The sequence below is a fragment of the Lytechinus pictus genome, chromosome 13 (assembly GCF_037042905.1).
Source record: "Lytechinus pictus isolate F3 Inbred chromosome 13, Lp3.0, whole genome shotgun sequence".
Classification (NCBI taxonomy): Eukaryota; Metazoa; Echinodermata; class Echinoidea; order Temnopleuroida; family Toxopneustidae; genus Lytechinus; species Lytechinus pictus.
Genome location: NC_087257.1, coordinates 14,260,158 through 14,274,075, shown reverse-complemented (window position 1 = coordinate 14,274,075; position 13,918 = coordinate 14,260,158). Strand labels below are relative to the sequence as shown.

General features: G+C 40.6%; 1 protein-coding gene across 1 annotated transcript in view; it reads right to left on the bottom strand.

Moving 5' to 3' along the window:
• Positions 1–11,126, bottom strand: part of LOC129274041 (neurogenic locus notch homolog protein 1-like) — a 53,221-nt gene extending 42,095 nt beyond the window's left edge. The window contains exons 1-4 of the mRNA XM_064108721.1: positions 10,895–11,126; positions 3,106–3,356; positions 1,398–1,559; positions 183–344 (exon numbers count right to left, since the gene is read on the bottom strand). Coding sequence (XP_063964791.1) covers positions 183–344; positions 1,398–1,559; positions 3,106–3,356; positions 10,895–11,031 — 712 coding nt within the window. The 5' untranslated portion in view covers positions 11,032–11,126. The remainder of the gene's footprint in view (positions 1–182; positions 345–1,397; positions 1,560–3,105; positions 3,357–10,894) is intronic.
• Positions 11,127–13,918: the final 2,792 nt, after the last annotated feature.

Genomic DNA, 13,918 nt, shown 5'->3' with positions numbered 1-13,918 from the left:
GCGTACATCAAATTGTCAGGCTCTTTGGGACGTCATCTTCAATTTGCAGTGACTGATCTTAAAAATAGTACCCCAATTAAGCTTATACGATATATGCATTAAAACTATTACATCTACATATCAATACTGAATAAAGACTGGGCAAAGCATTGGGTGAAACTTATAAGAGGATGTTTACATACCGATACAATCAAGATACGAAGTGGAACCTTTGCTTTCAGTTGACGTTCCATTGGGGCAGGAGACACATTCAGTAGAATAGAATTCATCTTGGTAGCTACCTATCTGGCAAGGATAGCATGGTGCTAGTCCAGAGTCTGAGCTTTGGCCGGGCTGGCAAATATCTACAGAACATGATATTAATGTATGTGGAGCAATAGCAGTGAAGTTAATACAGGAAACGGCAATATTATAACAAATTAATGAAAATGATAGCGTTAATTTATTTATTATTATATGGGGTAAGGTAGGCAGAGGGCCCATCCCAAGCCCAAGATTTGAAGGTAGATAACATTTTTCAAGAATCATAAAATGCTACAGAAGTTTTATACATGATTACATTTACATTATTTTTTTTTTCCATTTAACAAAACCTATAGTTTTACCATACTGGTGATACAATTTTATTGTTGTATACTTAAATTTCACTACTTTATTTCTTTTAATGGAATGAAGCATTATTTATTTTGTTATATGCAAATTTCAGAGAGAAATGGAAAATATGTGCCTAACTTTGCAATGTGCATATTTAAGCACTCTTTTTCCATAATAATTTGTTGCAAACAGGCTTAAATTCTGTAATGATGAAGTGACGGATAATGACTGATGACCTGGAAATGGTAATAGTCTGGAAGATTTTTAAAATATCTTATTCATCCATAGAAGTTTGTATCGCTACATTATATGTATTCAGCTAGATGCATACATGTTTAGTCTCGTATTGACTTCCCACAAATAAAGGCAAACAGTATACAAATAATGCATGCAGCCGAGTGCGTAAGTGAAAATGCAGAGCACGCGAGGGTTCTTTAGATAGGTGCCACACTGTGCACGAGCCGCTGGCAGCGAGTGCCCAGTGTGCACCATCTTAAGAAACGGAGCTTTCTCTGCATTTACTTTTACGCACGACAGAGGAAGCGCATTATTTGTTTTATAAAATAGCAACACAGAAACAAATTCTTAAAAAGTTACAGTACAGTTTTGTTGGACTTCTCCCGGGACTCTACCGCACTGGTCTGCTTGAGCGTGCAATTTCAATTTTCGTTGCGTACCTTTTACACTGCCGTGCAACGCACAAAAAAGTTGAATGTCATGTGACCCATATTGGCCAATTGCAATGCTTGAAATAATAAACCTATTTTATAATTGAAATAAAAAACAAAATCACACGTACGTACCTCTGCATTGGGTCATGTTCACAGATCCAATATCAAGTGTAGACTGTCCTTCAGGGCACTGTTGACATGTGAACTGGGCATGTGCGTCTTGGAAGGTTCCCACTTCACACTGTAGACACTCCTGGGTTTCATTGCCGTAATAAAAACCCCTTCCACATGGTACTACAAATTACACAAATATAAATACAAATTACTTGCAATATATTTGATATATGAAACAAAGAAATTACTATTTGTTTTTAAACAAGTCGTTTTTTATATATATTTGTATTCAAGGGAAGATATATATCATTTTTTAAGAGTGAAACTTAGTTTGGGATATATTTCATGTCCTTGGAGGAACACAAAGTTCGAATCTCATGTCTTAATCATTAATTGTGACCAGGAAAATGTTTGGATTCACTTTGCAACTGTGTAGAAAGGCCCCAAGAATATTTGCTCAATTGTTTTTGGCATTTAATGACGCAGATGTAGATGATGATCAGGATGTTGATGATGATGTGATCATATGATATTAATAATATTATTAGTAATGATAATAATAATAATATAAGTAATGATGATGATAATAATGTATAATGATGATAATAATGTAATGATGATAATAATGTACAGGTATGGCATAATTTCCTTCTGGAATAAATTGATCCACAGTGTACCATACTGAACTTACATATGTAGTTGAGGAAAATGGGTACCTGCCAGAAATTGATTTCTTGAAACCCCTTGAAATGCAGTGTAATAGCTGCCCTGCTAAAGCCAGCTAGGAAATTATGCTAAATTACTGCACAACACTCAAAAGACTTCTCGTAAAGGAAGTGTTAGGCAATAGCATTTAATTTCCTTCTATGATTTACATAATAACAAAATGTCCATATATCATATAAAACAAGAGTGTCGCTGGGGCGAGCACATACTACGCCCGCCTGAAATACGAAAAATGGACTTATTGGTCAACCAAGAAAAGTGGAAGGTGGCGACTTGACCTTTGACCTTTTGACCTCACAATCAATAGAAATCCTGGGATCCATGCTAGTATCATACACCAAATTATATGAGACTAGGTTAAGTAAAACTAAAGTTATCGCATAATTTACAAGGACTTCAGAGGGGTAAGATGAAAACATATCACTGTGACCTTCACCTTTTGACCTCAATATCAATATGCCTCCTGGGATCCATGCTAGTATCATACACACCAAGTTATATGAACCTAGGTTGATTTAAACTGAAGTTATCGCATATACAAGGGCTTCAGAAGGGTAAGAAGAAAGCATGTCACCGTGACTCTGACCTTTAACCTTTTGACCTCAAAATCAATATGCTTAGAACTTGGAATCCATGCCAGTATCATACACACTAAATAATATGAACCTAGGCTAAGTTAAACTAAAGTTATCGCGTTTAGAAGGACTTCAAAACGGTAAGATGAAAACACATCACTGTGACCTTGACCTTTGACCATTTGACCTCAAATTTGATAGACTTCCTAGGATCTATGCCAGCATCATACACACCAAATTATACGAGTCTAGTTTAAGTTAAATTGAAGTTATCGCGTTCGCAAAGAAAAGTTAACGGACGGACAGACAGACGGACACCGAGCGTGATACCATAATACATCCCATAGGAAGGGCGTATAAAAAGAAACTATAGTACCTTTGTTATGTCGATAATAATTAAGATAATTTATAAAGTCTGATCTTACCACAAAGATATTCATCATTGTCCACTGTGTATGGAGGATCGCACACCAGTTCTGCATAATCAAATGAGATAGAAGATTTGTCTAGATCTAAAGAAACATCAGAAACAGTGGAGTTCAGGTCCAGATCGCCATTTTCGACAAGAGTTTCCACAAGCTTGATCATTTCACCCTCTGAGTCCAAAACTGCATCATAGGGGTCTTGGTCTTCAGCAACCGTCAGATTACGTCCAAACCAAAATCTGACAGTAAACCTGATGGAGAAAATTTGCCAGCAATTACATAAATGTTTACTTGAATTGAATTGAATTGAACATCCAGAATAATACCTCTTAACGTGCGAAGCAAGTTAATGAGAGGTTATCTCGGGTCAGACTAGCCGGACAACAACATATCCCGTCAGCGGTACGTAACAGGTGTTTCACAAGCTCCCCCTTCTATCCCTCCTGCCCCTGTAGTTGAGGGGCTTAATAGTCATGCTAATGTTACACCAGCCCCCAACCCCCCTTTTCCTACGCAGCCAGATATGCTTAGCTGCGTGTGTGATGATTTGGGCGGGGAGGTGCCTTCCAGTGTTAAGGAGAAGATTTGGAAGGGTGAATTTGTAGAGTTAGGTGGATTGCTTAAAAGGGAAAGCTTAAGCGAGGAATCACAGTTGCAGGCCTTCAGCCTTTGTGCCACCGGGTCCGCTTTAATGCTTCGCCCCCAAAGCAAGGCTCCGGTGATCGCCAGCATAGAACAGTGGACATCTGCATTCCTTATTTACGCGTCCATATACTTGGAGCGACACTATATGCGTGCGCGCGAGCTCCTCAAGTATATGGATATCGTTCGCTCTATTGTGCGTTTTGGGGGTTTCAATTGGCGGTCCTATGACATTCAATTTCGGTTACGTCAGGTCCGTCATCCACATCGTTCCTGGGCTGTCATAGACACCGAGCTATGGCTGACAGTAGCTTCGACGCCCGGTCGAGCAGCGTTTTCGTCTTTTGGAAGTAACCAGCCCTTTCGGCCATACGACCGGTCGTTTCGGCGGGGTAGTTTCCCTTCCTCAGGATATGCCAATAGACAAGGGGCAATTCGGGCCCCTGGCGCCGCGCCTGCCCCCTCCCGCTCCTCACCAGTCATGCCAGTCTGTTTCGCCTTTAACGCTGGGTCATGCCAACGCACCGCCTGCCGATATGCTCACCGGTGCGGAAAATGCTCCTCAGCGGCGCATGGCTCACACGCCTGCAACTCTGCCGCCGCAATTGCCAAACAGAAGCCTAGCTCCAACTCCAATTAAACTTGGCAGCATGCTCCCATTTCTTCGACGGCACCATAATCAACATAATGCAGCTTTTCTGATTTCTGGTTTTAGGTTTGGTTTTTCATTGGGTTTCACAGGCGAGCGTCGCTCTGTGTTCTCGCGTAATTTGAAATCTGCTAGCGAGCATAGGGACATGCTGTTGGAGAAAGTTGGTAAGGAAGTTAGTTTAGGGAGAATGTCAGGTCCTTTCCAAAACCCGCCTTTCAATAACTTTCGCTGCTCCCCGGTAGGGCTCGTCCCCAAGCGAAATCCGGGAGAATTCCGTCTAATTCAGCATCTATCTTCTCCTCGCGGGGCTTCGGTTAATGATCACATTGATTCCGATTTATGTTCTGTGAATTACACTTCATTTGACAAGGCGGTGGATCTCGTTGCACGCTTGGGTGCTAGTGCTCTCATGGGAAAAACCGATATAAAATCCGCTTTTCGCTTACTACCAGTAAATCCCAGCGATTTTGACCTTCTGGGGTTTTGCGTTGATGGCGCGTATTACTTTGATAAATGCTTGCCAATGGGCTGTTCAATTTCATGTGCCCATTTTGAGCGTTTTAGCACTTTTCTTGAGTCATGTTGCCGTAAAATTGCGAATTCAGAGCAAATTTTGCATTATTTGGATGATTTCTTTTTCGTTGGCGCAACACGGCAGAAATGTCGTTCTTTGATGTATCATTTTAAGGCAATGTGCGAAGTTTTTGGCGTCCCGATAGCGGAGGAGAAGACTGAGGGGCCCGTTCCCACTATCATATTTTTAGGGCTTGAAATCGACGCGGCTGAGCAGAGAGTTAGAGTACCCAGGGAGAAAGTAGACGTGTTACAGGCAATGCTCATTGATTTTGTTAAGAAAGATAAGCTCTCGTTGCGGCAGTTGCAGTCGCTAATTGGCAGCCTTAATTTCGTGTGTAAAGCCGTGGCTCCCGGAAGAGCCTTCCTAAGGAGACTTATCGATCTTACTAAAGGGGTCCGCACCCCCAACCAACGGATAAGGCTTTCACGCGGCGCGAAAGAGGACATGCAGGCCTGGCTTACGTTTCTGTCCGATTTCAATGGCACAGTTATGTTTTCACACTCAACATGGGTAACTAATGCTCATTTTCAGTTCTTTACTGACGCTGCGGGTAGCATTGGCTTTGGTATATCCTTCCAGGATAAGTGGGCTCAAGGGAGATGGCCAGCTGAAATACTGGAGAAGAATTATTCCATCGCCTTTCTAGAGCTTTTCCCAATAGTAGTCGGTATACGTATGTGGGGGGCTCTTCTAGCTAATTCTAAGGTCTTATTTTGGTCAGATAATCAAACAGTTGTTTATGTTGTTAATTCCTTAACTTCGAAATGTCCTAGTGTTATGAAACTGGTTCGTTTGCTTGTAGTTCTTTGTTTGGAACATAATATTATGTTCAAAGCACGTTACGTGCCAGGCTCTCGCAATGAAAAGGCTGATGCCCTCTCTCGTTTTCAGATGGACAGGTTTCGCAGGTTAGCACCAGGCGCAGATCTGGCTGGCAGCAAGCTTCCCGCCCATCTTTGGAGCAGCTTCATATAGAGAGAGAGCATCTGTTGTTTTCTTCGCGGGCGCCCGGCACTCATCATACTTACAGGAACGCTTGGTCTGTGTTTAAGCAGTTTCGGCTGCAATATCATTATGATATAAGTATACGTCCTAACGTTGAGCAGGTCGCTCAATTTATTGCTTATCTCTCCTGGAATGGGTATGCGGGGGCAACAATAAGTACATATATATCAGGCCTGGCTTTTACGATGCAAACATTGGGTTGGCCTGATGTGACTGACGCTTTTGTTATCCGGCGGCTGGTAGACGGGTGCAGGCGAAAAAATGCTCGCCGTGATACCCGGTGTCCCATAACCCTGCCTATTCTCAAATCCATCCTAAATTCATTGACTCACGTATGCGTTAATACGTATGATTCGGCATTGTTTCGGGCTGCCTTTCTAATCGCTTTCTTTGGTTTTCTTCGAGTAGGGGAGTTCACGTCTCGATCTAGACATGAACCCGTTCCTTTATCAGAAAAAGATGTTATTATTCAAGGGATGGGTAATCAAGCAAAATTGCGCATTACGATTGCGAAGTCTAAAACAGATCAAACTGGACGTGGATGCTCGATTTTAATTCCACAAAATGTTGTTTCGTATTTATGCCCACTTCGCGCTGTAAATGATTACCTCGCTCTGCGGAGCTCGGGCGGCTCTGCCTTTTTCCGTCACTTTGACTCGTCACCCCTAACGAGGCACCAATTTGGCCAAGTTTTAAAGCATGCCATTAGTTTCTGCGGGCTACCCGTTGCTCACTTCTCTTCCCATTCTTTCCGTATTGGGGCGGCAACTTCTGCAGCCATGGCAGGTGTTCCCGATGTTTGCATTCAAAATATGGGGCGCTGGGCTTCCAACACACACAGATTGTATATTCGACAACCTCTCCCCCCTTAATTTAAGCAATTTTGACAGTATGTTTATCCCCCTTCTGTGTTTGATACCAGTTCGTGCACAATTAAAAAATATACTTAATGTTTCTTTGTTTTTGTTTTTGACAACCCTCTAACGAGCAGTAGATATTTACTCTCTCTCTCGCTTGTTGCCATGGTGACGGCGTTGGTATCTTACCCATTAATAGCCCCATGGGCGCAGGCAGACTTGCTCGCCCACTGTTAGTATATTGTGGTCTTTGCTACACTTATCATGTTTATGGTATCTGTTTACCCCCCCCCCCTTTAGAATGTACAATCGGTGCCGCTGTTTCTTTCCTTTTCTCTCTTCCATGTGCAGTTATTTGGAGTCTCAACGTGGGTTTGTGTCAGCATTCCACGGAATCGTACGAGAGGAAGGGGACATTTCATGTTTCGCTGACGCGGGCATTCCCGCTATACCTGGGGGCGGGCCCTCACAACTCGGCACGTGGCCGGGTCATAAAACCAAGGAGCTTCCAACACAAAAAACTCAATACATCCGCGAACAGGAGGACACTTGATTTCTTTGTCGCGGAGCGAAATCATAGAGTATCAGCTGTTTTACCTCCGTCGAGCACTCGCTGGCTCGGACGTCGCGATCGGTTGGAACTTTTTTATGAGCAGATGTTATTGCCTGAATACCTTATCCAGAACAGTCAGTCCGCAAGCCCCTGTGTTAATGAGCAAATGAGCAAGATTTATCCAAGTCCTCTCGTGGCTGAATTCATGTCCCTGCAAAATCTCGTGAATTGTGAGACTTTCTATCTCAAAGAATTTAACCACTTTCTCCTTGAGTAATATTGATTATTTTTGTACCATGGGCAAGAGTAAATGTTACCCTTTTATATTGGTCATTTCTTTTGAATGAAATATTTTGATATATAAGTGAATTTTTTACCTGAAAAGATGCATCAAACAGAATTTTCTTCCTCTGTTTTCACTTGCAAATTGTGCAACATTTTGTGTTTTAGGCACCAACATTATTTATATCATCAGAAAGCTCAAACTCTATACTTTCTTACAATGTCACTCTTGATATGTGGCATCTTTTAGATGGGTCAGCAGCCAGTTATTTCCATCAAGATGTAAGACGAGATTTCTGAAATTTCTGAGTAACATAAAATCCAGAGTTCTGATTGGCTGAATACTGTTTTCAAAACAAACAGGCGCGGGTAATTTGAAGAGATTACCACATGGTGAGTGTGACCTTGCAGAGGCCCAGTGTGGGGAACATTGGAATTTGCGTGGGTGTGTGGTCTATGACCAATCAGAGCGCAGTATTCTTGTTTTTGAGCTGCAAAATGTACTTGGCCTATGAAAAGCTGGCTGCTGACCCATCTAAAACACATCTTCTTATAAAAATTATATCATATTAAAGCTTAGATCTTCAGCTTTATCATGATTTAAAAATCATTTGTGCCTAAACAGAAATTAAGTGTGAAAACAACAACTTTTGTTGCATGAAAAAAAATATTTTGTTTCATGTTTTAGATCAAAAGTTTTTCCTATATTACAACATTCTTTTAAAAATCCAAACACATGACCTAAAAGAATGATTCTTCTTCTTTACAAAGATACCAAAAACATGAAATTTGGTCAATATGTAGAGCAGCAATGGCCGAATAAAAAGAGATGTTTTGGTTCGCACCAAGCTCATTAACTATGCAAAAACCCTCTTGTCATGAATATCACTTGGATAAAAGAAGCTACTTTTTCAGGGCTTGCGGACTGACTGAGAACTCACACGTGGTACCATCAGATCTCAAGCCCTTACTACAAACTTCACTATTTAGTTACTAAGCCCCGCCCACCCCGCCTCCCCCATTTTTATTAGAGCATTATACTCCTCGCAAGTGGACTGAATGAGCATGAATCCTCCTAGATGGTTTAATTGGGCGTCCCTGTTAGTTTAATGCACCCCCCCCCCTTCCCAGCTTCTTAGCGTGGACATTGTAAATACACTACAGCATGGTTTGAACTATTGGCATCATATTGTGTTGTGGCGGCGGGCTGACTATGAGTCATCCCGTTTGGCGGCATTCCATTTTTGCCACAACACATTATGATTCTTCACTTATTTTGGGCTTCCTGAGATAATATTTTTTATTTATTTAGACCAATTTAGTATATTCCACTCCTCAGGTTATAATGTGAACGGGGCTTGGTTCGTCACCCGATTTGGATGAGGCCACCAGCGAATTCCATTTCGGACCGAACATTAACGTTGCCTCGTTCACATTCTAGTTCAGGGCCGTTGGTGGGGCTTCTGAGCACTAGTTTCTGTTTTAAAAGTTTTCCTGCATAAGCTCGTGTTGCAAACGGGAATCTTTGCTTCGTAGCTTTGCAGATGGAATTTTACGTTGCCCACATTTGGCCACATGACAAACTGGTGTCTTTGTCATGAATGTGGATGGACTGTTTTAATTGTCAATTGAGGAGATTGATTTAATAACTTTAATTTTTCGCATATGACACATCTCAGGAGGCTTTACGTTTATATTATTATGTTTTGATTGTTGCATTATATTATTTTGGCTTTATTTGACAACACATCATTTTACTTTTCGGTATACATCATTTGGAAGATGCTTTTCAGAAACAATTTTTATTAAACTCCACGGAAACTGCATTTACTCGCCTCTCGTGTATTTTGTCTGGGTTGAGATAATACCTCTTAACGTGCGAAGCAAGTTAATGAGAGGTTATCTCGGGTCAGACTAGCCGGACAACAACATATCCCGTCAGCGGTACGTAACAGGTGTTTCACAAGGTGCCTGGTCAGGCGAATTCCTTTGCCCTGGCGGAGATATGTTGCGATGCCAAATATGGTATTTTGTCGGACTTCACTAGGAGGCGTGGCCAAAAAATGTTGCGTTGCGAATTTTGGTATTTTTCGGACATTACAAGGAGGCGTGGCTAAAATTGCTACATCGCGTTAGCTGACGTGGTAATTTCGGGAGGGGGCAAAAGCAAATTTCTAACAAGTTAGCATTCTTCTTCGTGGAGTCGATTGGAAAGCATCTTTTATCTCAATTCACCTTTTTTGTGCAACATACTTCCTGTATTTTTTCCCTCCTCCATCCCCTTGTCACCCCCACTAATTTTCAACGTCAAGATGTTTTGTTTCATGTTATTCATTCTAACAATGTGAGCTTCGGGCCTTAAGCCTGGTCGCACACCCAAAGTGGGCCGCAAGGTAATTCCATCCAACCTGTTCACCTACTTTTGGATACCTTTTGTATTTTACTTTGGTTTACCAGTTAGTTTAATTCATTTATCATCAGGTGTTCAGGGGGGTGTTTTCGCCCTTGCTGGAGCTCGGCCTTTTCCCATCACATTATGATTCTTCACTTATTTTGGGCTTCCTGAGATAATATTTTTTATTTATTTAGACCAATTTAGTATATTCCACTCCTCAGGTTATAATGTGAACGGGGCTTGGTTCGTCACCCGATTTGGATGAGGCCACCAGCGAATTCCATTTCGGACCGAACATTAACGTTGCCTCGTTCACATTCTAGTTCAGGGCCGTTGGTGGGGCTTCTGAGCACTAGTTTCTGTTTTAAAAGTTTTCCTGCATAAGCTCGTGTTGCAAACGGGAATCTTTGCTTCGTAGCTTTGCAGATGGAATTTTACGTTGCCCACATTTGGCCACATGACAAACTGGTGTCTTTGTCATGAATGTGGATGGACTGTTTTAATTGTCAATTGAGGAGATTGATTTAATAACTTTAATTTTTCGCATATGACACATCTCAGGAGGCTTTACGTTTATATTATTATGTTTTGATTGTTGCATTATATTATTTTGGCTTTATTTGACAACACATCATTTTACTTTTCGGTATACATCATTTGGAAGATGCTTTTCAGAAACAATTTTTATTAAACTCCACGGAAACTGCATTTACTCGCCTCTCGTGTATTTTGTCTGGGTTGAGATAACAAATAACATTTGAAGGATTCATGGCTAAATTTGGCCATTTGGTTAAATAAATTTGGTTAAAATATGAATGTATTCTACCTATATTCAGAAATGTCTCTCTTCTCTATTTTCCTCACAGGGCCTTCCTTATGTCCATACTTCCTCTGTACAAGACCCCGCTTCCGTCGTTCGTTTGCTCCATCGATGGGTTCACACGTAACTAGTACATTTTCCATTGCACATCCATCATTATCCGTGCAGACGCTTGAAAATCCTGAAAGCTGAAAGGCATTGAGGAATGCACTTGCGATCTGCAGATTGGTTTGATTAGTACCGCAGGAGCCACTAAAGTAATGTACTTCACTTGGAAGGTTGATTCGATTTCCATTCCTTGTCTCTATTCAAGGGAAAAACACTTAGAATCATGGTCTCATCACTTGTTCTAGATTATGAACCTAACTCTGTTCAGTTGGAGAAGAGTAAAAAAAAACAATTAAAATTTGTTTCTAACCAACAAGGAAAACAACCTATAACGTTTTCTGATTTTAGATAATAATAATAAATAAATAATAAATATGTTTTGTCGCATTATATCAATGAAGGTCAAACTTCACCATAATAAATAAATATGATTTGAATGGATGTAGAAAAATAAAGCAAGTAAACAATGAAAATTGCATTTAAATGAGACGATTTTTTTCACAAAAAACAATACATCTTGGATGGTGATGAAGCAATGAAGCCAATGACATTACACTCTAAAAACAGAGTGAAAATTTACCCAATATTGGGTAGAAAGGGAACCTGCATGTTTGCGGGGTAATTTTTTCCCCCCAATATTGGGCAAAATGCATGTTTGGCTGGGAAATTTCATTGCGTAAATTTACGAAATATTTGGTATCTTTTAACCCAACATTCATGCATGTTTCCATTTTACCCAATAAACTTCTTTTTAGTCTCCACACTCACTATTGATCAAAATACTATATATTTATGGCTTTCCTTCCTTACATTCTTCATAGTGTAAAATGTATTCAAAATCTGAAGAGTCTCAAACAACAAGTGCAACTACCGCTAAGGGAGCTTGTCAAAAGTCCATGCACCGTTCTATAGCGTCTTTACCGCATCCGGGTTTTCGCTTCAGCTTTCCCGCCCAACGTTCCCTTGTCTTCAAAGGAACGGCCGCCATCAAAGGCCCATTGACGCCACCGTTCTTTTGTTCGTCTTTCCTGCATGTCTTAAGTTCTGTCGAAAGACCGAAGAAACTATTCTAAATAGCTCCCTCTACGACCAAAACAAATGCGTGCCTTCATATTGACTGTCGGATCGGAGAGTTCGGGTTACTGTTCTGAACTGTTGTTCGCATCTATAATGGAAGTTCGGGTGCATTCATAAAGCCACGGTGGCTTAATCAAAAATCACGCACGTGTCATAAATCGTTGCTGATCTTTCGAATTTACTGCAATAACCATGAAAACCTCTTTTTTGCAATTGGAAGAGAGTCAATTCATGATGTTTTAGGTGGGAAAATAAGATTCCATGCATTTTCGTTTCGTAGGCCCAAGCCATTCGTAGATTTCACGTCAACTTGGAATATTCATTATTACTCACATCTGAAACAAGTGTCGGGAGCCCCCCCCCCCCTTCACCCCCCCCCCCCCTAAAAAATAGAAGGAAATAGAATGATAAAAATAAATATGACCGGAACAGCTCGACACTATTAGGCAAAGATAGATAAAAGATTTATTAGAAGCTGTTTTAAACAGTTTGTTCAATTTTTGGACGGGCAACCATTTCCCCAGGATAACATATTGTCTCTTAATTTTCTTTATCTCCTTGTTTTAAAGAAGCGGGACCGATAGGTAAGGTGACAAGAGGAAGAAGAAAACTAAGAATTCATAGGGAGAGTAAAGGAAGGGGGAACAGAGAGAAAATAAGAAAATAATATTGCGATGGAAGAAGAGGAAGGGTGAAAAAAATATGGAGGAAAAACAGTTGAAAGAGAAAAAAAATTGGAAATTTGAGAGGGGGAGAAATTTAGGATCGAGAATCAACGGGAGAGGGGGGGGGGGGGAATTGGAATATGGAAATGGATAGAGACAGAAAATAAGGGGAAAGAAGAAGAGAGAGCTGGTGGACGATGAGGGGAGATATAAAGGGGGTGGGGGAAGAGTGAAAGGGGAACAGAGGGGAAGACATGCAATGGCCATGCTGAAACGGTTCTTTATTTTTTGTTCATTGTTCAATTGTTCATTCAGGTAACAACAAGAGAATGAAGAAAAAATGAAACCCCAAAACTTGGAGTTAAATTGGCCGCAACTTTAATCTGATTGCGAACCCCTTCTACCAATATTTCATTAAAAGATATACAGAGCAAAATAAGTGAATAAAAAAGGAAAGATGATCTTTGAAGGTTTCCATGGTGGAGAGAATATTGAAAGGTTTTACGGTAAAACCTTTCAATAAAAAAGGAAAGATAGAAGGAAAATGAGTGAAAAGAAATTGAGAGAAAACGAAATAAATAACTAGAAGATTTCAGAAAAATCATGAGAAAGAGAAAGGGAAAATCGTGTATCGAAGAAATGTAGTTATCGAATTGTTAATGTAGGAACCTAAAGCACTTATACCACATCAGTAATTATCAGGATAGGAAAGATAACAAAAGCAAAATGATTATAGGTGTTGAATGGGCTCCTATTTGCGGCGAAAAAATGGATTAAGGATTAAAAGATAAAAGGAAGAAGAATTAATACAAGGAAACATGACAAGGGGAAGGGATAAAGAAATGAGGAGGTGAAAAGATTAAAAAGAAAGACAGGTGACAAAAATGGAGATGGAGAATTGCAAATAGGAAACCCTGTTTCATGTGCAGATCGCTTCCCTAGCTCTGTCATTGCTCATGAGATCTTGGACCTACAAATGTATGATATATTTACCCGTTCCGCCTGATTGGAATGACTGTGGGAGAACCAACCCGTCGATTTCATTTCACACGAAACAGAAGACCATGCCGTTGCCACTAGAAGGCGGTGCTTCATAGCGTTTCGCCAATTGAAAAGATGTTCTCCAATGAATGCCCCTGTCTGAAGAGGGATAATTTCAAATTCCTCAATCTTTTCCCAT